The 25,755-nt window shown below is 55.4% G+C and overlaps 3 protein-coding genes across 10 annotated transcripts in view; 2 read left to right on the top strand and 1 right to left on the bottom strand.

The window, feature by feature from the left end:
* Window positions 1-13,764, top strand: part of P4HTM (prolyl 4-hydroxylase, transmembrane) — a 19,146-nt gene extending 5,382 nt beyond the window's left edge. Inside the window, exons 3-9 of one of the 2 annotated variants that reach the window (XM_010370107.2) lie at window positions 7,455-7,645; window positions 8,828-8,924; window positions 10,755-10,917; window positions 11,514-11,823; window positions 12,378-12,527; window positions 12,722-12,845; window positions 13,343-13,764. In XM_010370107.2, coding sequence (XP_010368409.1) covers window positions 7,455-7,645; window positions 8,828-8,924; window positions 10,755-10,917; window positions 11,514-11,823; window positions 12,378-12,527; window positions 12,722-12,845; window positions 13,343-13,563 — 1,256 coding nt within the window. In that variant the 3' untranslated portion in view covers window positions 13,564-13,764. The remainder of the gene's footprint in view (window positions 1-7,454; window positions 7,646-8,827; window positions 8,925-10,754; window positions 10,918-11,513; window positions 11,824-12,377; window positions 12,528-12,721; window positions 12,846-13,342) is intronic. The other variant, XM_010370098.2, reaches the window with a different exon arrangement.
* On the top strand, window positions 13,710-22,536 carry WDR6 (WD repeat domain 6). 3 transcript variants are annotated; one of them, XR_748699.2, is made up of 7 exons: window positions 13,858-14,180; window positions 18,227-20,708; window positions 20,802-20,885; window positions 20,975-21,091; window positions 21,192-21,310; window positions 21,411-22,021; window positions 22,126-22,536. XR_748699.2 is itself a non-coding variant. In XM_010370119.2 (6 exons), exons 1-6 carry the CDS (start codon window positions 13,991-13,993, stop codon window positions 21,872-21,874), a joined length of 3,456 nt encoding a protein of 1,151 aa, XP_010368421.2. In that variant the 5' UTR covers window positions 13,710-13,990; the 3' UTR covers window positions 21,875-22,536. The 3 variants fall into 3 exon arrangements, 1 of the variants encoding a protein (XP_010368421.2); XM_010370119.2 differs by having other exon boundaries at window positions 13,710-14,180; window positions 21,411-22,536; XR_004052385.1 differs by having other exon boundaries at window positions 21,170-21,310; window positions 21,411-22,536.
* DALRD3 (DALR anticodon binding domain containing 3) lies at window positions 22,074-25,755 on the bottom strand. 5 transcript variants are annotated; one of them, XM_010370144.2, is made up of 12 exons: window positions 24,969-25,755; window positions 24,592-24,887; window positions 24,182-24,438; window positions 24,000-24,079; window positions 23,794-23,922; window positions 23,347-23,420; window positions 23,187-23,248; window positions 23,004-23,086; window positions 22,738-22,917; window positions 22,552-22,665; window positions 22,387-22,455; window positions 22,074-22,290 (listed from the first exon to the last, which is right to left on the bottom strand). In XM_010370144.2, exons 1-12 carry the CDS (start codon window positions 25,131-25,133, stop codon window positions 22,171-22,173), a joined length of 1,629 nt encoding a protein of 542 aa, XP_010368446.1. In that variant the 5' UTR covers window positions 25,134-25,755; the 3' UTR covers window positions 22,074-22,170. The 5 variants fall into 5 exon arrangements, with proteins under 5 accessions (XP_010368446.1, XP_010368431.1, XP_010368462.1 ...); XM_010370169.2 differs by having other exon boundaries at window positions 22,226-22,290; window positions 22,552-22,659; window positions 22,734-22,917; XM_010370129.2 differs by having other exon boundaries at window positions 22,074-22,455.

Genomic DNA, 25,755 nt, shown 5'->3' with positions numbered 1-25,755 from the left:
TTCCTCCTTCCGGGTTACGCCATTCTCCTGCCTCAGCCTCCCGAGTAGCTGGGACTACAGGTGCCCGCCACTTCGCCCGGCTAGCTTTTTTTGTATTTTTAGTAGAGATGGGGTTTCACCGTGTTAGCCAGGATGGTCTCCATCTCCTGACCTCGTGATCTGCCCACCTCAGCCTCCCAAAGTGCTGGGATTACAGGCGTGAGCCACCGCGCCCGGCCGCCCTCTCGCCTCTTAGATGCATCTCCTGCCCCCAACCCCAACTCCATTTACTCTCTGCTGATCCTCAGACACCATAAGCTCACTGCTGCCTCAGGGCCTTTGTACCTACTGTTCCCTCACTAAAAGGCTTAGACCTGGCTCTTCCCACAGAGAATGCCTTCAGCTCCAGCAGACCTCTGCTCACACATCCCATCCTCAGAGACCTCTTGTCCTCAAACCCATCTTAAAATGTTCCAGGCACCCTGTTGCATCAACCTGCTGGGTTTTGTTCTCAAATGCTTAGGACTGCTGGAAACTATTTTCTGTATTTATTTGTGTCATTTGTGCCTCTGCCCACAAAGGTGAGCTGCATATGTAAGAGGATTAATTTGTCCCAGCTATGTGTCCAATGGCCAGAGTTGTCTCTCCCGCGGATTTTTTTTTTCTGAGATGCAGTCTCGCTCTGTTGCCCGGGCTAGGGTACAGTGGTGTGATCTCGGCTCACTGCAACCTCCACCTCCTGGGCTCAAGCCATTCTCCTCCTGCATGAGCCTCCTGAGTAGCTGAAATTACAGGCGCCCACCACCATGCCCAGCTAATTTTTGTATTTTTATCAGAGACAGGGTTTCACCATGTTGGCCAGGTTGGTCCCGACCTCAAGTGATCCTCCCGCCTCGACCTCCCAAAGTGCTGGGATTCCAGGCGTAAGCCACCGCGCCCAGCCTCCCGCTAATCCTTGGCTGGCTGGAGGAGTTCACTGGGAGCTCTCAGCCCAGTCCAGCATCTGCCTGCTGGCTTAAAGCATCCTCCACATACCCTTCTGACTTGGCACCCTCTTCAAAGGTAGCAGGGGATACTACCAGTGGCCAGCAAGAGTTTTCTTTTTTTTTTTTTTTGAGATGGAGTCTCACTCTGTTGCCCAGGTTGGAGTGCAGTGGTGCAATCTTGGCTCACTGCAAGCTCCGCCTCCCAGGTTCACACCATTCTCCTGCCTCAGCCTCCCAAGTAGCTGGGACTACAGGCCCCCCCCACCACCACGCCTGGCTAATTTTTTTTTTTTTGTATTTTTTTAGTAGAGACGGGGTTTCACCATGTTAGCCAGGATGGTCTCGATCTCCTGACCTCGTGATCTGCCCGTCTCGGCCTCCCAAAGTGCTGAGATTACAGGCGTGAGCCACCGCGCCTGGTCGCCAGCAAGAGTTTTAATCCATTTTTCTTTTTCTTTTTTTTTTTTTTTTGAGATGGAGTCTCACTCTGTTGCCCAGGCTGGAGTGCAGTGGCCGAATCTCAGCTCACTGCAAGCTCCGCCTCCCGGGTTCACACCATTCTCCTGCCTCAGCCTCCCGAGTAGCTGGGACTACAGTCGCCCGCCACCTCGCCCGGCTAGTTTTTGGTATTTTTTTTAGTAGAGACGGGGTTTCACCATGTTAGCCAGGATGGTCTTGATCTCCTGACCTCGTGATCCGCCCGCCTCGGCCTCCCAAAGTGCTGGGATTATAGGCTTGAGCCACGGCGCCCGGCCTAATCCATTTTTCTTAACGATTTGAGGTAAATGAGTAATTGCTACCAGTATACAAAACAATTTATTTTAAAATCATGACTGCTTTATCACAGGATTTCTAAATATATTCTTTTTCAGCTTAAGAAAACCATTGGGCAGCTACATCAGACTGTGGTACTCATGATAAACACTGGAGGCCCAAAAGTAGAGAAAGAATTTTAGTGTGCCTATCAGTTCAAGGTTGCTTTTTTTTTTTTTTTTTTTTTTTTTGAGATGAGTCTCTCTCTATCGCCAGGCTGGAGTGCAGTGTGGTGCCATCTCAGCCCGCTGCAACCTCCACCTCCCGAGTTCAAGCAATTCTCCTGCCTTAGCCTCCCAAGTAGCTGGGACTACAGGTGCATAGCATCTCAACTCACTGCAACCTCCGCCTCCTGGGTTCAAGTGATTCTTCTGCCTCAGCCTTCCGAATAGCTGGAACTACAGGCACCCACAACCACACCCAGCTAATTTTTGTATTTTTAGTAGAGATAGGGTTTCACCATGTTGGCCAGGATGGTCTCAATCTCTTGACCTCGTGATCCGCCTGGCTCAGCCTTCCAAAGTGCTGGGATTACAGGCGTGAGCTACTGCTCCTGGCTAGTTCAGGTTTTTAAGGAATTAAGCTCAGGCTTCTGCATTGCCACACACACCCCTGCTCTTTCATAGGCCTGCTGCTTGACAAAGCCACGGACCCAGTAAAGGTTAATCAGGTATAATTGAGTCTGTCCGGGGTTTGACAAACAGCATCATGACCAAGGTGAGCATAGCCCAAGGCTATGTTACTGCCCAGAGACTCAGCTTGTGGTTCTGAGGCACATGGGCAGTAGTAGCGGGTCACTAGCCAGGCTGTCATCCTGGGCCTGGGAAGGACAGAAGGTGGTTTTCCCTACCCAGCATACAGAGCTGCCAGGGAGCCTGTCTGACCTCTTGGCCAGACAGAGGACTACCTGCTCAAGAAGCAGTCCCTAGCTGTGTCCATGGAAGGTGTACTTCCACCTTGTTTGAGATTTGTGCCTCTCTGGATTCTGGTTTGTAAATCTCCTTGGGGGGCAGCAGAAAGAAGGTTGTATGTGTTTCCATGGGAGCACACACAATTTGCATGACCACTGCAGAGGCCATGGCTACAAAGTCCCAGGCTCTCCCTGGCAGGGTTAGCCCCTATTCTTGGCACTGGTGAGGGTGCCAATGGCGCACAGCCAGCCGAAAATTTTGGTGGCCCTGGCTCCAGGCAAAGGCTGTCGTTACCAAGAGCCAGCAGCCCTCCATCTTCCCACTCAACACATAGGTCCCTGTGTGCCTTCCTTGGAAAAGATTGTACACGCATGTGACATCCAGCTGCAGCCACCGTTGCAGGGTGGGCTGCAGCTCTGCAGTGGGCAGTGGTCCTGTCTTCAGCACCTCTAGTCTGGAGTACGGGTCGCAGTCCCAGGGGCCAGAGGAAGTACTGTTGTGCCTGGAGAACCTGACCTTCACTGCTCAGTGGGAACAGAGGGGCTGGTGAGGAGATGGGCCTCTAGGAGTCCTCCCTAAACCCCCAAGAGTGTTTAATCCACCAGTCCCCTCCACCTGGTCTTGTCTGATGCTCTGCCCTTAGAATCAGGCTCTTAGGATGCCACCTTCCTTAGCAGAATTTTTGGTTTCATTTTATTGTTTTAGCAATGTCCTATGCCTGTAAAGGAATTTTTTCTTTTCGTTCTAACCAGGCATAACATTTGGGTATTCCCTCTTACATTGCCTCAGCACTGAGCCAGGAGCTGCATTGGAGGCACTTGGAAGAGGTGTGTAAAGCTACAGGCCCAGGACTCATCAAAGTCACTGGTGCAGAGAGTGTCCAGGACCTCCTTGGAGGAGCCTGCATCCTGCAACTTGCAGTGCCTGCAGCTGGCACGCAGTGCTGGGAAGAGGGGCAGGGCGAGGCACCGGTCAGTGTGGTTGGGGTGGAGTGAGGAGGGAGTGGAGGGGGCTGATCCCTCCCACTTTTCCCTCTTTTTTACCCTTTTTGAGAGGGATGCCTGCTGTAGGTGACATTGAGTACAGTTTACCTGATCCCCTGGGGAATTATTTGAAAGGGGTGGGGCCGAGCAAGGTGGAGACCAGCCATGTGCAGACTCACATGGGTGGTCCAGGCGGGAGTTCTTTTTTTTTTTTTTTTTTTTTTTTTTTTTTTTTTTTGAGACGGAGTCTTGCTCTGCCACCCAGGCTGGAGTGCAGTGGCCGGCTCTCAGCTCACTGCAAGCTCCGCCTCCCGGGTTCACGCCATTCTCCTGTCTCAGCCTCCCGAGTAGCTGGGACTACAGGCGCCCGCCTTGTCGCCCGGCTAGTTTTTTGTATTTTTTAGTAGAGACGGGGTTTCACCGTATTAGCCAGGATGGTCTCGATCTCCTGACCTCATGATCCGCCCGTCTCGGCCTCCCAAAGTGCTGGGATTACAGGCTTGAGCCACCGCGCCCGGCCCAAGGCGGGAGTTCTTTTTGGCCACGGCAGTGATGCAGAGATCATGGCCCAAGGGGAAGCGTCCACAGTGCAGGATGGCTGGCCAGGGGTAGCCGTAGCAGGCCATGATGGGCTCACAGCTGGGCTGCATAGCCTCGCACAGGCTGTGGGAGGGGTAGATGACCCTTTGGGGGAAAGGGTAGGGGGCTGCACTGCCACAGGCTGGGCACCCAGATCATCTGGAACCTCTCCATGTTCCTACCCCTGTCTCGTGGCCTGGAATTCTCTGGTTGCTGGGCAACGACACTGGTCACCTAGCAACAGCCCTGTAGCCTGGCTTTCCCGCTTTCCCCACATCTCAGTCCTCAGCTCTGCCTCTTCACTCCCAGTGCTTCTGTCTTATCTCCTCCGCCTCCTCCCACTCAAGTGTCTTTCCAGCTTTCCAGTGCACCTCGCCCTCCAGTTCTGTGGCCATCCAGTGTCTGCGAGAGGCAGCCTGCACCTTGGGCCTTTACTCTCCATCTTAAAGTGAGGAAGCAGGGCCCTCCCTCTTGTCCTGAAAGGCCTTCAGGGCACCGCAGCGAGGGCTGGGGTTGGCAAACAGTACAAGGGCTTGATCCTGAGTTCTGCTGACATGGCCACCCAGAGGCTCTGGGAGGGAACTGTTGTTCACAGGATAGGTTAGGCTGGGGAAGAGGAAACAGTCTTGGGATCTCTGGACTCTCTGGGAGAAAAGGCCACCAAAAGGGCCTCTGCTCCATCTCTTGCCAGGGTCTCTTTGGACAGACAGAGCTTCCACACCTCAATGGAGAGGAGATCCCAGCCCGTCTGCCCCCAACCCCCAGCCTGAAGTGACTTGTCCACCTGTCCTGTCTTGACATTCAAGAACCCTTGACCACCGTTGGTGGTCTCCTGCCTAAGGGCACCTGGTTCCCTCTGTCTGGAACACTCTAACAAAACGATCCATTATCCTCCCTGTCCCTGTCAGTGCCCAGCCCTGATAGGTACTCAGCAAGGATTACTGAAGACCTGAGCCACCAGAGCAGGGCCCTGAGGGAGCCCTCCAGGGTCCTGTACCTGGAAGCCCCTGTCCTACCTGTCAAGGCATACAGGGGCAAAGAACAGAGGAAGAGGCAGGCATCGGGGTGGCACTCCTGGGCAAGCAGGGGCAGCCAGCTGACCAACTGCTGGATGGCCTCAGCTGCTGTGTCGTGGTCCAGCAAGTTGAGCAGCAGCATCTGTGTAGCCAACGTCATGGCACAGGGCCATGGCTTGGGGAATGGGCATGCACCTCATGCAGCCCCAGGGAGCCCCGACCCTGCCTTCACCCCACAGCATCACCAGCGTCACCAGCAGCCACAGCCCTCGCTCCATCACTGCCTTCTGTGCCTTGGTCTTAATGAACTGAGGTTGAGGGTTTTATAGGGCTGTTCCTGCACCCCAGGAGCCAACAGAGGAGATCCTGCAGGGGTCTGTACAGCTCCGAGGTGCCTGGACCCACCTGGTGAGGCCCCAACATGCTGACTGGGCTGTTTGTTTTTGATTAGCACACAGCAGGGGACTGTAGAGGCTGGAGGCATCTCCACTGGGCTTGCGGATTACTGGCACCTAATAAACTGAAGAAACCTGGGCCTGTGTTTTCTTTTTCTGGCTTCCTTTTTCTTTCTTTTAAAATTTTGTGTTAAGCAATCAGGAGGTGACTGTTGATTTGCAATTTGATCTAACCCATTGTTCCACAGGGCTGTCTTCCCTTGGATCACACCCTTTCTGGGTTTGCTAGGGTAACAGGATCATGCAGGCCAATAGTGGGGGCCTTTGTCCTATCCTCAATGTTATCACGCCAGGGTCACCTGCTCCTAGTAGCTGAATCTGGTCATGAGCATGGTTTCTGGAACACAGCACGCTGGGTGGCCCGTGGCAAGGCACTTATTTCTCTGTGCTTGGGTTTCCTCTTAGATAGGATGGTTGAATTAATGGGGCCTGGCCTTCTAGGGTAAGTATAAGGATTGAGGAGTTGATATGTATGAAGTACTTAGGCAGTGCCTTGCGCAGAGTTTGTGCTACCTAAGCATTTTCTGTTGTAATTACTATTAAAAACCACTCCAGGCCAGATGTGGTGGCTCATGCTTATAATCCCAGCATTTTTGAGACCGAGGTGGAAGGATTGCTTGAGCCCAGGACATTGAGACCAGCCTGGGCAACATAGGGAGACTCCATCTGTACAAAAAATAATAAAATAAAATTTAAAAAGCTCCAACCCTGATGCTGAGTGGCCGTTTTCCTTCCTCTTAGCAATGGCTGGAACTTTGTGCTGGAAGTGTAACTGAGAGAAGCGGCAGGCCACTCCACAGGTAGCAGTGCCACCCTTCCTCCAATCAGCTACTCTGTGTGCTTCTTGTCCCCCAGTGAAGTCCTCTCTCCCAGCAACAAGGGAAGGAAGCAGGGCCCATGCTCCCGCTCTGGAAGTGTCTGGGGCTACCAGAATGTGGGCTCCCTAGATGTGAGGCTCAGGTTCTAGCTCCACCAAGCCACCTACCAGCTGTGCCTGGTGTGCAGGCAGCCAGCCACTGAAGCCAAGCCCCAGACCTGACTAATCTTTACTCAGGGGTGTAGAGGCATAGAGTAGGCACTCAGTGAACATTTGTACCAGGGAAGGAATTGAGGAAGCAAAGGATACCCTGGGATATCTTTTCAGAGAGCAGTATCTGCCCCAAACCTGAGTAACCCTCAGTGATCTTCCAGCATTGGGCAACTCGGCCCTGGTCAGATGGCCAGCACCCATCTACGCAGGAAATTGGAGGGGAAGGCCCTTGGACTGGCCTAAAGCATTGGACGTCTTGTGCTTTTTTTATTTGAATAATGCTGAAAAGTTAAAATGAAAGCAAGAAGCAGCCACCATCTCCCCATTTTAAACATTTATAGTCAGTAAGAAGTAGCAATCAACCCTCTGCCCTTCAGGACCACCCTTTAGCCTTCAGTCCCAACCCAAAGATGGGTCAGTCCATATCCAGGTTAGCTCTTGCTCACCTCCCAGGGCTCTCCTGGAAAATGTGTGCTCTCATCATCAACAAGAGAGGTCCCACATTTCCAACGCCAGTCAGCCTTTGCAGGACAACTCAATCTTGACAAGTCAGAATCAAGGGGTCTATAAAGTCCTCCATCCTCCGGACCTGGTGGCCATTGAGGGACATGCAGTACCCCAGGAACCCTGCAGGGAGGAATGTACTGGGTGCACCGGCGCCCTGGCTCAGTCCTTGGCCTCACCCACCTCCTCTTCTGGCAGAAATCCCTGGCTTCCTGACTGATGACGAGTGCCGGCTCATCATCCATCTGGCGCAGATGAAGGGGTTACAGCGCAGCCAGATCCTGCCCACTGAAGAGTATGAAGAGGCAATGAGCACTATGCAGGTCAGCCAGCTGGACCTCTTCCAGTTGCTGGACCAGAACCGTGATGGGCACCTGCAGCTCCGCGAGGTTGGAATCCTGGGACCTGAGTAGGCTCAGGGTGGGAGTGCCCAGAATCACCTTTCTGGTGGCCAGGTCACTTGTCCAGCCCAGCCCTGGTCCCAAGAGTCAGACACCACCCAGACCTGGTCCCAAGAGTCAAATACCACCCAGACCTGCCTGGGCATACCCAGACCTGGGGGGTCCCCTTTCCCTCTGGAGAGCCCCTGGCTATGCTGGGAACCTCAGAAGGTGGCAGGAAAATCCACCTGAGGTTGATGGCATTTATCACCATAGGTTTCAAGGGATGGACCTTCTGTATCCTGCATTCCTTGCTGTCATGGCTGGGGGCCCCACAGAACTCATGGTGGATGGGGTGGCAGCTTTGAGGTGGCCAGCAGCCTGCCTCTCTCTCCTGCATACCTCTCACACACTCTACAGCCAGGCTGGAGGGCCAAGCTTCTGAGAGAAGTCTGGCAGAGTGGTGGTGGGGGCACTGCCCACACAGAACACCCCATTGAGCCTGATCTTCCTGAGGGGCCTGGTGGTCATGCCCTAACCAGGTCTCTCCCTGGTGCCTGTTCTCCCTTCACACCCAGGACTTGGCTTTCCCCATCTTACCCGGAGCATCTGAGTGGGACACAGGCCTGTCCTTCACTCTGCTTCCACCCAACTGTGCTCTCCATGAAGGCCACAGGCCCTTAGTCCAGGAATGCAAATGGCCCTATGCCTCTTGACCCCCAGCCCCCAGCCTTCTCCTCAGAGGCTCTGTACCTTTCTTTTTTTTTTTTTTTGAGATGGAGTCTCGCTCTGTCGCCCAGGCTGGAGTGCAGTGGCGCGATCTCAGCTCACTGCAAGCTCCGCCTCCCGGGTTCACGCCATTCTCCTGCCTCAGCCCCGCAAGTAGCTGGGACTACAGGTGCCCACCAGTATTTTTAGTAAAGACGGAGTTTTACCATGGTCTCAATCTCCTGACTTCGTGATCCACCCACCTTGGCCTCCCAAAGTGCTGGGATTACAGGCGTGAGCCACCGCGCCCGGCCTGCTCTGTACCTTTCTACCTGCACTCACTTCAGCCCAATGGGCTCTGCCCTGTGTCCTCATCCATGCCCTCACTTGAACACTTTGCTCCACAACAAGCACTGGGCCATCTGTTCTCTGCTGGCTCTCCATCATTGGGGTAACCCATTGAGGGACCCTCTTATGCTTTAGGTCCTGGCCCAGACTCGCCTGGGAAATGGATGGTGGATGACTCCAGAGAGCATTCAGGAGATGTACACCGCGATCAAGGCCGACCCTGATGGTGACGGTGAGCTCACACTTCTGCACAGTCCTATCCCTGCGAGCCTCCTGCCCACTCCCAGGTGCACCATTTTGAAAACTTAGGCCCTTCCCCCACAGCCAGGCAGCCTCTCTGTACCACTTTATAGTGGCCAGAGATGGGGAGGCAAGGACCCAGCCTTGCTTTTTACCCCTGGGAAGTAGGCAGGCAGCCAGGCCCCCCGTTCCCCTTGGTGATGGTCTTGTGAGGGCAGTTCTTGGAGACCCTTTTGATAACATCAGGCAGAGTTGAGAGCCTGAGGACAGGAAGTAGGGCTGCTAGTTGGCAGAGAACAGAGTGGGTGGAGCAGGAGCAAGGCAACAGTGAGGCCAGCTAGAGCTTGGCTGTTTACCCTGAGCCATCCATCTCTCCAGCCAGACACGAGGTCCACCCCAGCAGACAGCCTCCCTGGTCTAAATGAGATCTCCCTTGCCTTCCTCTTGTCCACCTGGAGTCATGCCGAAGCGTATAAAGTGGTAGTGCTGCTAACTGTGCTAACTGCTGGGGAGGGGTGGGCCGGGAAGCTGTCAGGCAAGTGGTGCCTCCTCTGGTAATAACTCTCAGGAGGTTTCTAAGGTGTGATCATCACCCTCATGCCCAAGAAAGGAAGATACAGCAGTTAAAAACGACTTGAAAGAGTCACTTTGCGGCTGGTGAACCAGAGTGAAGAATCTGGCCGTGACCTGTGGCTGGATGGCTGCCATACTGCTACAGGCCCCAGAACAGAGGTGGTGACAGGCTCATAGCCCTCGAATGTCCCCCACCCTCAGAGGAATCTGGGCCAAAGAGTGGAAGGTGACGTCCTTGCGTCAGCCAGAATAACATGGAGCAAAGATACCAGCTACTCTTCCAGAACCCCAAGAGGGTGGAGCCCCTGCTTAATGGTTTGAGCAAGGGCAGTGGAGAATGTTCTCATGAGAGGGGGTGGCCTGACTTTCATTGCTAACGTGGGCTGGTAACACAGTAGGCAGGGCTAGTGAGGTAGGTTCCACTCAGGATGAGACCTGAGGTCATGAGGAACTCCCTGGGGACTGGCCCTACTTGTACCCTGACATATGTATGTAAGGCCCTAGATGAGGCTCAGCACTGCCTGCTCTCTCCTCACCCTCCACAGGCTGGAGAGTGGCCACCACTCTATACAGCCAGGCTGGAATGCCAGGGCCCTGGCCATATGGCTCAAGCTTCCTTTGGAGAACTTTCTCTGGCCACTCTAATAGGGGGTGGGCCTCTTCCTTCCTAGGGCCAAATTAGGGCCTTTTTTTTTTTTTTTTTTTTTTTTTTTTTTTTTTGAGACGGAGTCTCGTTCTGTCAACCAAGCTGGAGTGCACTGGCCAGATCTCAGCTCACTGCAAGCTCCGTCTCCCGGGTTCACGCCATTCTCCTGCCTCAGCCTCCCGAGTAGCTGGGACTACAGGAGCCCGCCACCTCGCCCGGCTAGTTTTTTTTTTTTTTTTTTGTATTTTTTAGTAGAGACGGGGTTTCACCATGTTAGCCAGGATGGTCTCGATCTCCTGACCTTGTGATCCGCCCGCCTCGGCCTCCCAAAGTGCTGGGATTACAGGCTTAAGCCACCGCGCCCGGCCCAAATTAGGGCTTAAACTGAGAAAAGGAACTGCTCTGGGTCTTCCTGTAAAGCTTGTTGTGACAGAAACCAGGTTCATGTGACCCAAAAGTCCGGGGGGGGACAAGTGTACATGACCCCTCAGTGCCTGAGGTCAGGGGCTGCTGCCGCCTTGGGGTAGGTAGGGAAGTGCAGCCTGCCACTGTGGCCTCCCAATATGGGCTTGGCGAGCATTGATGGTTGGGTGCCCTGTGCAGGAGTGCTGAGTCTGCAGGAGTTCTCCAACATGGACCTTCGGGACTTCCACAAGTACATGAGGAGCCACAAGGCAGAGTCCAGTGAGCTGGTGCGGAACAGCCACCATACCTGGCTCTACCAGGGTGAGGGTGCCCACCACGTCATGCGTGCCATCCGCCAGAGGTGAGCACCTGAAACTGTTCTTACTGGAGCAGGGGGAGAAGACTGGGCAGGGCCTCCACAGAAGCCCTTGTCTGGGGCCAAGAGGACAGAATGTATTAACCCATTTGGGATTAAGTTCCATTTATCAGACCAGGATTGGGACCCACTGAAAGACAGGCAATTAACAAAGGCAAATTAGCCCTCTGCGCAGGCGCACAGTGGGTCACTGGGATTAGAGAGACTGAGCACTTATTTTCTGCTGATAAATGACCCCTTATCTTTGCCCACAGGACCCCTTCCGTCAGAGCAGGCAAGGGTTTTTAAATAAACAACTTCCTTCCACGGGAGGAGGACCTCAGGACTCCCACCCCTTTATTTAGTGGAAATGTCATCATTTCCACACAGCAGGTGTCTCTGTCTTTGGCATCTGAGGGAGAAGGACTCATCATGAGTAACCCCTTCCTACTCTTACAGGGCCAGTCTGAGATGGCTCAAGGGACTTCCAGGGGAGATGGGTAGGGGCAGAGCTTGTGGCAGGCCCAGGGTCCACCTTGGCCAGCTCCATCAGGTCACCACCTTGCCTGGGGCTGCCCAGCCAAATGCCTGCTGCCCACCAGGGTGCTGCGCCTCACTCGCCTGTCGCCTGAGATCGTGGAGCTCAGCGAGCCGCTGCAGGTTGTTCGATATGGTGAGGGGGGCCACTACCATGCCCACGTGGACAGTGGGCCTGTGTACCCAGAGACCATCTGCTCCCATACCAAGCTGGTAGCCAACGAGTCTGTACCCTTCGAGACCTCCTGCCGGCAAGTATCTCCCAACTGGGGGCTGCCTTCAATCCCCAGACCAGGAACGCCCATGACACAGGCACAGCCCTGCACTGTGGGCATGCCCCTTGGCATGGGGCCAGGAGATTGCCTGGTTATCCCAGTCAGTGATGCCCTCACCTCTCCCCGCAAGCTATTTACCAAGTGGCTGGATAGGGGTGGCTACTGGCCATGGTGTCCACTGGAGTCAACAGTCAACACAGACTGAAGTACCCACAGACACCAAAACTTGCCCCCAGAGTTCTGAAGCAAGGGGCAAGGCTGGGCCCCCAGCTTGTCCTGCCCATTCCCCCAGGTGTTGATCTTGATTCCACTTAGAGAAGCTGAAGCTGTGCCTCCCTCCCCTGTCAAGGCAGTTCTTTCCTCTTCAGGTGGCTGTTCTGGACCAGCCCCTTCTGATCCCCAAGGAGCCCTTCAGCATGCCCTGTTGCTTCTGCTAGCCTACCTTTCCCTGCCAGGCCCTTGCTCGGGGCCATGGCATTTAGCTAAGTGCACCTGTGATCTTGGCCAAAAAACCGTTGCAACTCACAGTAAGAGACTGGGTTTGGGGGAAGGAGGGACTAGGGACATTTTGGCACTGGCCTGCCCTATTGTCACCCATCCTAGTCTGTCCTGGTCCCTGGCAACAGGAACCTGGGCAGCTTATCCTGCCCACAGGTAAGCCCCTGGGAGCATCCACAACTGGGGACCTGCTCAGTGGCCCCCCTGCCTTACAGTTACATGACAGTGCTGTTTTATTTGAACAACGTCACCGGTGGGGGTGAGACTGTTTTCCCTGTAGCAGATAACAGAACCTACGATGAAATGGTAAGGGTCGACTGTGCTATTACTCTTGTGGGCTGGCAGGGGCTTGGGCAAGTGAAGTACACACCTCTCCAGGTCTAAGGATGTGGGCCCAAATGATTCCTTGGGCATATCTGGTTGGTTTCCCTTTGGTCACCCTTGGCTGGCCTGGCCATAGTGGGGACAGGTTGAACACCCGACCACCCTGCTGCCCACAGAGTCTGATTCAGGATGACGTGGACCTCCGTGACACACGGAGGCACTGTGACAAGGGAAACCTGCGTGTCAAGCCCCGACAGGGCACAGCAGTCTTCTGGTACAACTACCTGCCTGATGGGCAAGGTGAGGGTCTATGACCAGGCCCGGGGGGTGCCCTGAGGACAGCTTCCCTTTACCCGGTCCCCATCTGCCCCAATGGAGGGCTGTTTCTGGCTGCTTTCCAAATGGTTTTCTGCTCCTGGTGCCTCCCAAAGGCCATCCTTAGTGACTTTAGCAGACCGCCCCAGGACCTGTACTGCCTATTGGGTTATCTCCATCACTATCATTCCCTGATGCCCCAGACTTCCTACTCCCTGGGGCTTGGGACACATGTCCCTTGCCAACCCAGGGTGGGAAGGGATATGGACAGGCCCAATAGCAAGAAAGCTGGTTTCAGAGGGCCAGTGGTGTTGACTACACATTAGTGGGGTGAGATGAGGAGCCCCCAAGGAAGCCTTGGGTCTGAGTGTTTGCTACACAAGGAATGCACAGCTGGACCCACCTTGGTCATGCTCTTGGTCCCTATGAGGCCAAGCTTTGGCCAGCCCAGCCTAGGATCTCATGTCACCCTCCTCTTCTAGGTTGGGTGGGTGACGTGGACGACTACTCGTTGCACGGGGGCTGCCTGGTCACGCGCGGCACCAAGTGGATTGCCAACAACTGGATTAATGTGGACCCCAGCCGAGCGCGGCAAGCGCTGTTCCAACAGGAGATGGCCCGCCTGGCCCGAGAAGGGGGCGCCGATTCGCAGCCCGAGTGGGCTCTGGATCGGGCCTACCGCGATACGCGCGTGGAGCTCTGAGGGAAAAGTTAGCCCCTGTTCTCAGCCGCGGGTCGCCAGCTGCCCAAGATCGGGGGTCCGACTGTCCTTCTGTCCTGTTGCAGACTGGCCAATGTTTTGCCCCACCCCGCCAGCCGCAATACGGCGCAGTTCCTATATTCATGTTATTTATTGTGTATTGACCCCATCTGCCCCGTCAAATAAAAAAACCACAAGGTTGGAGCCGCCTGGAAGGACAAGCTCCGGGTCTGCAGGGGAGAGCCCGCACCAGGCGCATCAGGCTGCCAGCTAGGAGCGCCCTGCAAGCGTCACGTGAGGGGGCGGGGGGAGGGCTGCCCCTCCGCGGGCCCCACCAATCATGAGCTGGATTGCGTGGGACGAAGGGTCGTTATTGGACAACCGCCGCGGGCGCCCTGGTCTCTGCTACCTGTAGCTGAGGGCGCTGTTGATGGGCAGCGCGGCGCACAGGGAAGGCTCGTTCTCGCGAGAGTTCAGCTCCCTTCTTAGCCGTGGCTGCCTCAGCACCTCGAGGATCGACATGGACGCTCTCGAGGACTACGTTTGCCCGCTGGCAACCTCGGAGCTTATACTCCTCCCAGTCACGGGCCTGGAGTGCGTGGGGGACCGGCTGTTGGCGGGTGAGGCTTGGCTTGAGGCACGCCAGGGGGAAAGGGGTAAAGAAACAGCGCCTGCCAGGGGCGGCGCCACAGGGACAAAAGGATTCCCTGAGGAGAGGACGGGGAGCAGGTTGAGGCCGGTCGGAGGTGAGAAGGGAGCCCAGGAGACGGCGGGGACGAGGGCCAACCTGAGGACGGCGGGGCCCGAGAGACAAAGCTGATGTGGCTGCTGCGGCGCTTCATAAACTTCAGCCCGCATGGAAAGGGCGGGTGGAACCCCGGGAAGGTGCAGGGGAACGCGGAGGCCCGGGAGCGGAAGGTTGAGGGGGTGTGCTCCCTTCTAGGAGATGGGCGGGGGCTTGGCCTCTCCCAGGCAGAGCCGGGAGGTGGAGGAGGCCCCTCGGGGGTGTGGCTTCTTGGGGAAGGCGGGGTCGGGAGAGGGCAAGGGTGTGCCCTCTCGAGGGCGGGATGAATCTCTTCCCGCTAAGGTGGGGGTGGAGATACTCTGAGGAGGATGGCGTCGCGGAAAATGGCGGCTGAGACCTTTACGTGTAGGGGGCGGTGCCCGGGGAAGCGGGCCCTGAGACCCCTCCTGAGTTGGTTGAGGTCCAGGAAATCAGGTGTGGAGGTCCGTTCCTCCAAGGAGAACCGGGTCGCAAAGGACAGGCGAGGCCTGGGACTTGAGGTGTCAGAGTCCAGGCTGGTCTCGAACAGTCATTTCATGAAGCCGCTAATGACCTATGTTGGTCCTGCTGAGTTGTATAAGGGTCCTGAGGCAGGACCTTGGCGGTCAGGCCTTGAGTGAGTTGTCACCAGTCCTAAGAGGGTGTGTGTCTGGGATGGGGATGATCCAGTTTCGATCTGGTGTGGGGGTTCTTGGAGCTTGGAGTTCCTAACCCAGGCTAGACTCCTAAGGCCCCTGGAGGGGGAACAGCTAAGCAGAAACTCAAAGAACCACAAGAGTGAACTAGGAAAAGGGGTGAGTTCCTCGCAGAGGGTAAGCATACCAAAGGCCTTGAGGCTGGAAGAATCTGTCATTTTGGGGGAAGGAGGGAATTCTTGTGAAGTTAGAGCAGGAATGGAGCCTGGGAGGAAATTCGGAGGCTGGACAAGCCAGCAGAGGCCACATTGTTTCAGGCCTTGATCTGACTTTATCCCTAAGGGCAGTGGGGAGAACCTATTGAAGGGTTTTAAGGTGGGGAATAACTTGGGAAATGAAGTTTAAGAAACTGCAAGTTAATTCACTTCTGTGGCTTCCAGAGTGACTTTTATATAGCTACAATTCTGGTTTTTTTGGGTTTTTTTTTTGAGACAGTCTTGCTCTGTCAACCCAGGCTGGAGCGCAGTGGCACGGTCTTGGCTCACTGCAACCTCCACCTCCCAGGTTCAAGTGATTCTCCTGCCTCAGCCTCCGGAGTAGCTGGGATTACAGGTGCCCACCATCATGCCCAGCTAATTGTTGTATTTTTTAGTAGAGATGGGGCTTCACCATGTTGGCCAGGCTAGTCTCAAACTCCTGACCTCAAGTGATTCGCCTGCCTCAGCCTCCCAAAGTGCTGGAATTACAGGCATGAGCCACCACACCTGGCCTCTCTAGCCTATTCCTGAGCTCTTCATTTCCTGTTCCGTCTACCATACTTAATGCTCTTGCCTACCTCAGGGTAATCATACTTGCTGTTTTCTCCACCAAGAAAGCTTCAAACCCTCCCATCACTCTGCGGCCTCCCCATCTCCCAGTCCCCCTCTTCTGCCTCCCTTCCTCTGGCTAACTGCTGCTTATCCTTGAATCCTAATTCTAAATATTGTGTCCTCAAGTTGTCCTCCCCTTACACTTACCCAGTCTGGTTAGATTAGACCGGGGTTTTCTCAGTCTTGCCTCTATTGACCTTTTAGACCAGATGATTCTTTGTTTGAAGGCTGTTTGTGCATTGTACGATGTTTAGCATCATCCCTGGCCTTAGTTGCCAGTAGCACAACCCCTGGAGACAGCCAAAACTGTTTGCAGCTATTGCCAGATGTCTCCTGTGGGGAAAGTTGCCCCCTGTGGAGAACCACTGGATTAGACTTTCTCATTTTACATCTTTTATTTTCTTTTTGTATTGTCAAAATCCTTCTCATTTTATTTTATTTTATTTTTTTGAGTCAGAGTCTTGCTCTGTCGCTCAGGTTGGAGTGCAGTGGTGTAATCTCAGGTCACTGCACCTTCCACCTCTTGGGCTCAAGAGATGCTCTCACCTCAGCCTCCCAAGTAGCTGGGACTACCGGCGTGCATCATCATGCCCAGCTAATTTGCATAACTTTTAGAGGCGGAGTTTTACCATGTTGCCCAGGCTGGTCTCAAACTCCTGGGCTTAAGCGATCCTCCTGCCTTCCAAAGTGCTGGGATTACAGGCATGAGCCACTGTATCAGGCCTCATCTCTATTATTCTTTTTTTTTGATTAAAAAAAAGTGAGGTGAGGAGGAGACTCTGAGTTTGAGAAATTTGTGGTCTAACTGAACATCAAGAGTGATTGATGAGGCTGGGTGTGGTAGCTCACTCTTGTAATCCTAGCACTTTGGGAGGCTGAGGCGGGCGGATCATGAGGTCAGGAGATTGAGACCATCCTGGCTAACACAGTGAAACCCCGTCTCTACTAAAAATGCAAAAAATTAGCGGGACGTGGTGGCAGGTGCCTGTAGTCCCAGCTACTTGAGAGGCTGAGGCAAGATAATGGCGTGAACCTAGGAGGCAGAGCTTGCAGAGAGCCAAGATCATGCCACTACACTTCAGCCTGGGTGGCAGAGCAAGACTCCGTCTCAAAAAAAAAATAAAAGTGACTGATGAGGAGGCTGGGCACAACGGCTCACACCTGTAATCCCTGTAATCCCAGCACATTGGGAGGCCAAGATGGGTGGATCACCTGAGGTCAGGAGTTCAAGACCAGCCTGACCAACATGGTGAAACCCTGTCTCTACTAAAAATATAAAAACTGGCTGGGTGCCATGGCTCACACCTATAATCCCAGCACTTTGGGAGGCCGAGGTGGGCGGATCACAAGGTCAGGAGATCGAGATCGTCCTGGCTAATATGGTGAAACCTGTCTCTATTAAAAATACAAAAAATTAGCCGGGCGTGGCGGCAGGCACGTGTAGTCCCAGCTACTCGGGAGGCTGAGGTGGGAGAATGGCGTGAACGCAGGAGGCGGAGCTTGCAGTGGGCCGAGATCCTGCCACTGCACTCCAGCCCGGGCAACACAGCAAGACTCTGTCTCAAAAAAAAAAAAAAAAAACTAGCCAGGCATGGCGGTGGGCCCCTGTAATCCCAGCTAAGCTACTCAGGAGGCTGAGACAAGAGAGTTGCTTGAACCCGGGAGATGGAGGTTGCAGTGAGCCGACACAGTGCCACTGCACTCCAGCCTCAGCGACAGAGTGAGACTCTGTCTCAAAACAAAAAAAGAGTGACGAGGGAAGCACAAAGTCAGCACTCAAAGTCCAGCTGAAGCTGAGACCAAGGATTTTCTTTTTTCTTTTCTTTTTTTTTTTTTTGAGACGGAGTTTCGCTCTTTCACCCAGGCTGAGTGAAGTGGTACGATCTCGACTCACTGCAGCCTCCACCTGCTGGGTTCAAGTGATTCTCCTGCCTCAGCCTCCCGAGTAGCTGGGATTACAGGCACCTGCCACCACACTTGGCTAATTTTTGTATTTTTAATAGAAAGGAGTTTCACCTTGTTGGCCAGGCTGGTCCTGAACTCCTGACCTCAGGTGATTCATCCGCCTTGGCCTCCCAAAGTACTAGGATTACAGGCGTGAACCACTGCGCCTGGCCGAGATCAAGTATTTTCTTTTTTTTTCTTTTGAGACAGAGTCTCTCTTTGGCTTCCCAAAGTGCTGGGATTACAGGCGTGAGCCACCACACCCAGCCGAGGATTTTCTCAACCAAGGATTTTCTAAGATTCAGGCTGCAGGATTGTGTGTCCTGATGCGTTCATAGGCTACATGCTGAGAAGTTTCCCTGATCCCCATCTCTTCCCTGTGGGTCATCAGAGTTAGGTACATAGCTCTGACATGGCTCTTTGCCTCTGTCTAGGTGAGGGTCCCGATGTTCTGGTGTACAGCTTGGACTTTGGTGGACATCTGCGGATGATAAAGCGAGTACAGAACCTGCTTGGCCACTATCTTATCCATGGCTTCCGGGTGCGGCCAGAGCCTAATGGAGACTTTGACTTGGAGGCCATGGTGGCTGTGTTTGGAAGCAAGGGACTCCGAGTTGTGAAAATTAGCTGGGGACAGGGCCACTTCCGGGAGCTTTGGCGCTCTGGCCTGTGGAACATGTCTGACTGGATTTGGGATGCACGCTGGCTTGAGGGAAATATAGCCTTGGCCCTGGGCCACAACTCAGTGGTGCTATATGATCCTATAGTAGGGTGCATCCTGCAAGAGGTGCCCTGCACAGACAGGTGCACCCTCTCTTCAGCCTGCCTGATTGGAGACGCCTGGAAGGAGCTGACCATAGTGGCAGGTGCTGTTTCCAACCAGCTCTTGGTCTGGTACCCAGCAACTGCCTTAGCAGACAACAAACCTGTAGCACCTGACCGACGAATCAGTGGGCATGTGGGCATCATCTTCAGCATGTCATACCTGGAAAGCAAGGGTTTGCTGGCTACAGCTTCAGAAGACCGAAGCGTTCGTATCTGGAAGGTGGGCGACCTGCGAGTGCCTGGGGGTCGAGTGCAGAATATTGGGCACTGCTTTGGGCACAGCGCCCGTGTGTGGCAGGTCAAGCTCCTAGAGAATTACCTTATCAGTGCAGGAGAGGACTGTGTCTGCTTGGTGTGGAGCCATGAAGGTGAGATCCTCCAGGCCTTTCGGGGACACCAGGGACGTGGGATCCGGGCCATAGCTACCCATGAGAGGCAGGCCTGGGTGATCACTGGGGGTGATGACTCAGGCATTCGGCTGTGGCACTTGGTAAGGCGTGGGTACCGGGGATTGGGGGTCTCGGCTCTCTGCTTCAAGTCCCGTAGTAGGCCAGGTACCCTCAAGGCTGTGACGCTGGCTGGCTCTTGGCGACTGCTGGCAGTGACTGATACAGGGGCCCTGTATCTCTATGACGTCGAGGTCAAGTGCTGGGAGCAACTGTTAGAGGATAAACATTTCCAGTCCTACTGCCTGCTGGAGGCAGCTCCTGGTCCTGAGGGCTTTGGATTGTGTGCTATGGCCAATGGGGAAGGTTGTATCAAGATTGTCCCCATCAACACTCCAACTGCTGCTGTGGACCAGACCCTGTTTCCTGGGAAGGTGCACAGCTTGAGCTGGGCCCTGCGTGGTTATGAGGAGCTCCTGTTGCTGGCATCGGGCCCTGGTGGGGTAGTAGCTTGCCTAGAGATCTCAGCCTCACCCTCTGGCAAGGCCATCTTTGTCAAAGAACGTTGTCGGTACCTGCTGCCCCCAGGCAAGCAGAGATGGCACACATGCAGTGCCTTCCTACCCCCAGGTGACTTCCTGGTGTGTGGTGACCGCCGGGGCTCTGTGCTACTGTTCCCCTCCAGACCAGGTCTGCTCAAGGACCCTGGGGTGGGAGGCATGACTGGGGCTGGTGCTGGGGCACCTGGAGTGGGTAGTGGTGGTAGTGGGGGTGGGAATGCTTTCACTGGGTTGGGCCCAGTGTCTACCCTGCCCTCTCTGCATGGGAAGCAGGGTGTGACCTCAGTCACATGCCATGGTGGCTATGTGTATACCACAGGGCGCGATGGCGCCTACTACCAGCTATTTGTACGAGACGGCCAGCTCCAGCCAGTCCTAAGGCAGAAGTCCTGTCGAGGCATGAACTGGCTAGCTGGGCTCCGTATAGTGCCCGATGGGAGCATGGTTATCCTGGGTTTCCATGCCAATGAGTTTGTGGTGTGGAGCCCCCGTTCACACGAGAAGCTGCACATCGTCAACTGTGGTGGAGGGCACCGTTCGTGGGCATTCTCTGATACTGAGGCGGCCATGGCCTTTGCTTACCTCAAGGATGGGGATGTCATGCTGTACAGGGCTCTGGGTGGCTGCACTCGGCCACATGTGATTCTCCGGGAGGGTCTGCATGGCCGTGAGATCACTTGTGTAAAGCGTGTGGGCACCATTACCCTGGGGCCTGAATATGGAGTGCCCAGCTTCATGCAGCCTGATGACCTGGAGCCTGGCAGTGAGGGACCCGACTTGACTGACATTGTGATCACCTGTAGTGAGGACACTACTGTCTGTGTCCTAGCACTCCCTACAACCACAGGCTCAGCCCACGCACTCACAGCTGTTTGTAACCACATCTCCTCTGTACGTGCTGTGGCTGTGTGGGGCATTGGCACCCCAGGTGGCCCTCAGGATCCTCAGCCAGGCCTGACTGCCCATGTGGTGTCTGCGGGGGGACGGGCTGAGATGCACTGCTTCAGCATCATGGTTACTCCGGACCCCAGCACCCCAAGCCGCCTCGCCTGCCATGTCATGCACCTTTCGTCCCACCGGCTAGATGACTATTGGGAACGGCAACACAATCGGCATCGAATGGTCAAGGCAGACCCAGAGACCAGGTAATACATGCTCCTGGGCAGGGTGTGGTATGGGTCATGCAGATGCTCCCAGGCTTGCAGGCTCCACCTGACAGCTGCGTGTTGTCCCTGCAGGTACATGTCCCTTGCTGTGTGTGAACTTGACCAGCCCAGCCTTGGCCCCCTTGTGGCTGCAGCCTGTAGTGATGGGGCTGTAAGGTGAGAGCACAGGGCCCAGTGGGGCGGGAGACAAAGGAAGTAAGGTTGTTTAGGATGCATTCTGAGCTAGGCCACCCCCCGCCCCCCAGGCTCTTTCTCTTGCAGGATTCCGGGCGGATTCTGCAGCTCCTTGCTGAAACCTTCCACCATAAGCGATGTGTCCTTAAGGTCCACTCCTTTACACATGAGGCACCCAACCAGAGACGGTGAGAGGGGCTGGATGATGGTCCTGCATGGGCTGGGTGGGGGGGTTCCTGTTGAGCTTCATCTCTGTCATTGACCAGGCTGTCTTTTCCTGGCTTCCAGGAGGCTCCTCCTGTGCAGCGCAGCTACTGATGGCAACCTGGCTTTCTGGGATCTCACCACTGTGCTAGACCATGGCTCCACTGTCCTGGAGCCTCCAGTGGATCCTGGGCTTCCCTACCGTGAGTAGCTAATGTGCAACCGTGGCTACCCCTCCTCACCTGTCACATAGCCCTCACACATGTGGCAGGTGGGGCCCTGACAACTACCCTCTTCCTTCAGGGCTTGGCACCCCCTCTCTGACTCTCCAGGCCCACAGCTGTGGTATCAACAGCCTGCACACGTTGCCCACCCGTGAGGGCCACCATCTCGTGGCCAGTGGCAGTGAAGATGGATCCCTCCATGTCTTCGTGCTTGCTGTGGAGATGCTAGAGCTAGAAGAGGCTATGGGAGAGGGTGGGCTGGTACCCCAGCTGCGTGTGCTAGAGGAATACTGTGTCCCCTGTGCACATGCTGCCCATGTGACAGGCCTCAAGATCCTAAGCCCAAGCATCATGGTCTCAGCCTCCATTGATCAACGGCTGACCTTCTGGCGTCTGGGGCATGGTGAACCCACCTTCATGAATAGCACTGTGTACCATGTGCCAGATGTGGCTGACATGGACTGCTGGCCTGTGAGCCCTGAGTTTGGCCACCGCTGTGCCCTTGGGGGTCAGGGGCTTGAGGTTTACAACTGGTATGACTGAGGTATCCCACGGTGGCCGGCGTGCTGGGCATGGGGCCTGCTCGCAGACAGCATGGAGCAGGGATGGGCTGTCTGTGCCCATGCTCAGCATGCCTTGAGGGGAGGAGGTGGCGGCCGCGGGTTCCTGACATCGGTCCAGGAGCTGAAGGTGAGTGGAGTGCTGCCAAGAATATGCCCCACTCCCCATGACAAGACAGAACTTTGTAACAGTACCAATTTATTTTGGCCGTGGGTTTTTGCTTTTTTTTCCAGTTGATGACTTTGTGAACATTCCCAAATATTGGAGCCTCTGTGGCCTTAGATGTGGCTCAGTGGAGGGATACCCAGCATAGCCAGGCCAGTATGGAGCACCTCACGCACAGCCTTCAGAAGCTGCAGGCGGACGAACATCTGACCAAAGCGGTGTGGTCGAGGCTCCTGAAAGAGAAGGGGCCTACTGGTCTCATCCTCCGCTTCCTTTGTCTTTACCCTGTACCTCTCTGCACGTCCCAACCTGTTGTGCTGTGTGCTCACCCCTAGGATGTGTACCCGGTTGTAGTAGGAGCTGAAATCCATGCTGAGCTGTACCAGGAACTTGCACATCTAGAGACAGAGACTGAGTCACTGGCCCATCTCTTTGCTCTTGTGCCCCAAGCCAGAATAAAGAATAGAGTGTAGAGTGTCCTGGTTGTGCCTCACCATCTCTGTGTGTGCAGTGATGTGGAGCCCTGGGGCTGTGCAGTCCAGCATTGCTGTCTGGCTCAGCAGATCCGGAAAGGGGAGGATATTGTTGAAGAGCAACAACCACTCACCCTGTGGGGGAGAAAGGTGCTGGGCGGGGAAGTCCAGGCTTCCTTTGTGCCAGCTACTGGGAGGGACACTCACCTCATCATGTAGTAGTGAGAAGTCCAGACTGCTAACAGGAGGAAAAGTGGGGTACAGACCTTGTTCCGTACTACACTTGTAACTCTCAAAGAGTGTGGCAAGACGGGCACAATTATACATGACAAAGGTGCCACTCTTTGTGCCCTTCGTGGAGATGTTGTCAGCCAGAGCCAGGAAGAGCTGGGGAATAGGAGCACAGCTGCAGAGAGAAGGCAGCCACCACACCCGGTACCCCAACACTGGCCCTGTCAGGCTCCCAGGCTCACCTGACTCTGTGGGGCTGTGCTCAGCATCTCAAACTTGATGGTGGCCACAGAGAGAACACCAAAGATCTCTGTCCAGCCTGGGTCTGAGGGAGTATAGGATTGGTCATTCAGTCTGCAGGCAAAGGCAGGGATGCAAAAAACCTGCCCCTAACCCAGAACACAGCCAGGGTTTCCCAGGCATACCTTGGGCCAGATCCCCACCATGCTTCAGTGCTGAGGCCTTGCACACCTGGGCATGCCGGAACCTGTGTTTGGATGAGAGAGGCCAGTGGGCAAGGTCATGGGTGAAGAGTCCCCCCACACTACCCTGGCTAAGGTTGGTGTTCCTCCCAGCCTCACTCACGTGTAGTACTCAGGGGCAGTCATCAGAGGGCCAGGTGCACCAGTTACTTTCACAGGGCCACAGATCAGGTGCTTCTGTCAGGAAGATGGCAGGGGGCTCAGCCTAGTTGGCACTACTCTCCAGGAAGTCCCAAATCTGGTGCCTCTACTCTGCCCATATTCTCTCAAATTGGAACTGCCAGGTTGAGTGACTCCTTCTACCCAGCCCCTCAGGCTACACACGGTTCGGCCTTCTCAACCTCGTCTTTAGTGTTCTTGGGATGTGTCTACAGAGCCCCCTTCCCCAGAGCTTTGGCACCTGCTGCACATGCCCTCTCAAGTCCAGCAACTCCCCCAAGATCAAGTGTTGGTTTCTGGACCTGTCAGCTAACAAGCCCCTCGGTGGGTTTTCAAGGGCCCTCTGGGGTTGGGGGTTAGGTGGTGGGGCGCTCCACCATCATTAACCCACCTGTCTGAGTGGAGCCTTGTCAACCAACTTCCGCCAAAGCAGGTCCAACTTCTGTTGCTGGAACTCCTCCTCACAGCTAACAACATGTACAACCAGGCAGCTGTCTGTACCAGTATCTGGGGCCCCAGCCTAAGGGAGGACAATCATAACTGTGGAAGTACAGTATACTTGGTTTGGGAGAACCTACAGGGCTGGGAGTCACTAACCAGGCCTGGGTGGCTGTCCTCTGGCCAATGCCATAGAGCCTCCTGCAGCTCAGCTAGCACAGACAGGAGATCCTCAGTCACTGCAAAGAGAAAAGACAGGTGCTGAGGCTGGCAAGAAGCGGAGATGTCCCCACCCCCACCCGCTCCTGCCTTTTCTGGCCTTGCTAGGCTACAGGTCCTACCCAGACAGTTGTTCAGGTTGGGGTCATAGCCAGCTGTGCGGCCCTGTTCTTCCACCAGCTCCTTCAGACACAGTCTGCCTAGGATGCCAGGGGACAGTGTCCTCCCGTCATGAGCAGAGGTAAGTTCTTCAAGGGCGTGGCTCCTCAGGGTGTGGGAGGAAGCTCTCTCCGGGGCAGCGGGCCAGTCCACCCGCAGTTGCTGCAGGAAGGTCAGCATGTGCGGATCTTGCACAGCTGGCACTAGGCGCACGCACACCCTGGGAAGGGAGGGGGGTCGCCTCAGCCTGAGCAGTTGGTCCAGCTCGCCACGACTTCCCACCTCCAGCCGCTGTCCCCAAAGGCGACGCCGCTCGCTTTCTAGGTCCCCGGTAGTCCCACCTTCTCCATTCCGGCCCTGCGGCCCCGCTCACCCGTGAGCGCGCAGAGCTCGCGCCAGGTGATCAGCCACGAGCACCGTACGCAGCTGGCTCAAGCGGAGTGCGCAGGCGGAGCTGCGCAGTGCTGGGCAGTGTAGTAAGACGCGCTGGCCCGGCAAGGCAGGCGAGGCGGGCGTGGCATAGGCAGCCACGGCGCTGAGGACGCGCTCGAAGACCGCGGGCCGCTGCAGTTGGAGAGACAGACCCGCAGGAGTCGGCGCGCAGCGCAGCACCGGGGCCACACCGGGACCCTGCAGGCAGGCGAGGACATGGAGCAAATGCTCGGGCACCTGCAGGAGAATGGGCGTGTTAGCGCGCCATGGCACGGGGCCCAGCTCCCGGCCGCACGGCCTCGCCCGGCTCACGCCCACCTGGCCGTCATCGAAGCGCGCCTGCAGCGCGCGGTGCGGTGCCAGAAAGTCTCGGGAACGCAGGTGGCGGGCGCGCGTCTCCTTGATCCATACCGTACTGCCAGGCCCCAGGGCCGCGTTGAGGGCCCCCAGCGTCTCCCCGACCCCAAGGCGCCTGGTCGCCATGGTGACCGGAAGGAGTAAGCGGAACCGGAAAAAGAATTTAGGGCGGTGAACTTCCGGAAAGGACCGACTGGCTGGGGCGGGTATGCCGCGGCGGTCCCCGTAAATGGACAGATTCCGTCAGCAGGAGCCGTGTAGGCTACTTTGCACCTACCACCCCCAGCGCCCCTTCAGCGCTGTCCACTTGCACAGCCCGGCCCTGGATCTGAAATCTCGAGAGTCCTCCCCGGGCCTAGGGTTCTTTCGCTGTAGCCAGGTCTCAACCAGGAAAACGATCCTCGCGACCCGGTGGGGGCTCAGACAGGGTACCGTCTCTTCTCATCGATGTCTCACATCTTTGTTAATAACATTTCATTTCTCCCATTTTACACATGATGAATACTTGTCACTGGAATAAGGCAGTATAACATTAAGGCCACTTTCACGACCTACTTAAAACATCGTTTTAAAAAGAATAGTGTTCCGCGATTTCAGGTTATTTGCAAGCATTTTCTCGTTTGAGATATGGGTGTTTTTCTTTTGAGACGGAGGCTTGGAGTGCAGTGGCAGGATCTCGGTTCACTGCAGCCTCCGCCTCCCGGGTTCAAGCGATTCTCCAGCCTCGGCCTCCGGAGTAGCTGGGATT

Source organism: Rhinopithecus roxellana, chromosome 1, assembly GCF_007565055.1.
Source record: "Rhinopithecus roxellana isolate Shanxi Qingling chromosome 1, ASM756505v1, whole genome shotgun sequence".
Lineage (NCBI taxonomy): Eukaryota > Metazoa > Chordata > Mammalia > Primates > Cercopithecidae > Rhinopithecus > Rhinopithecus roxellana.
This window is presented reverse-complemented; position numbering and strand designations above follow the sequence as displayed.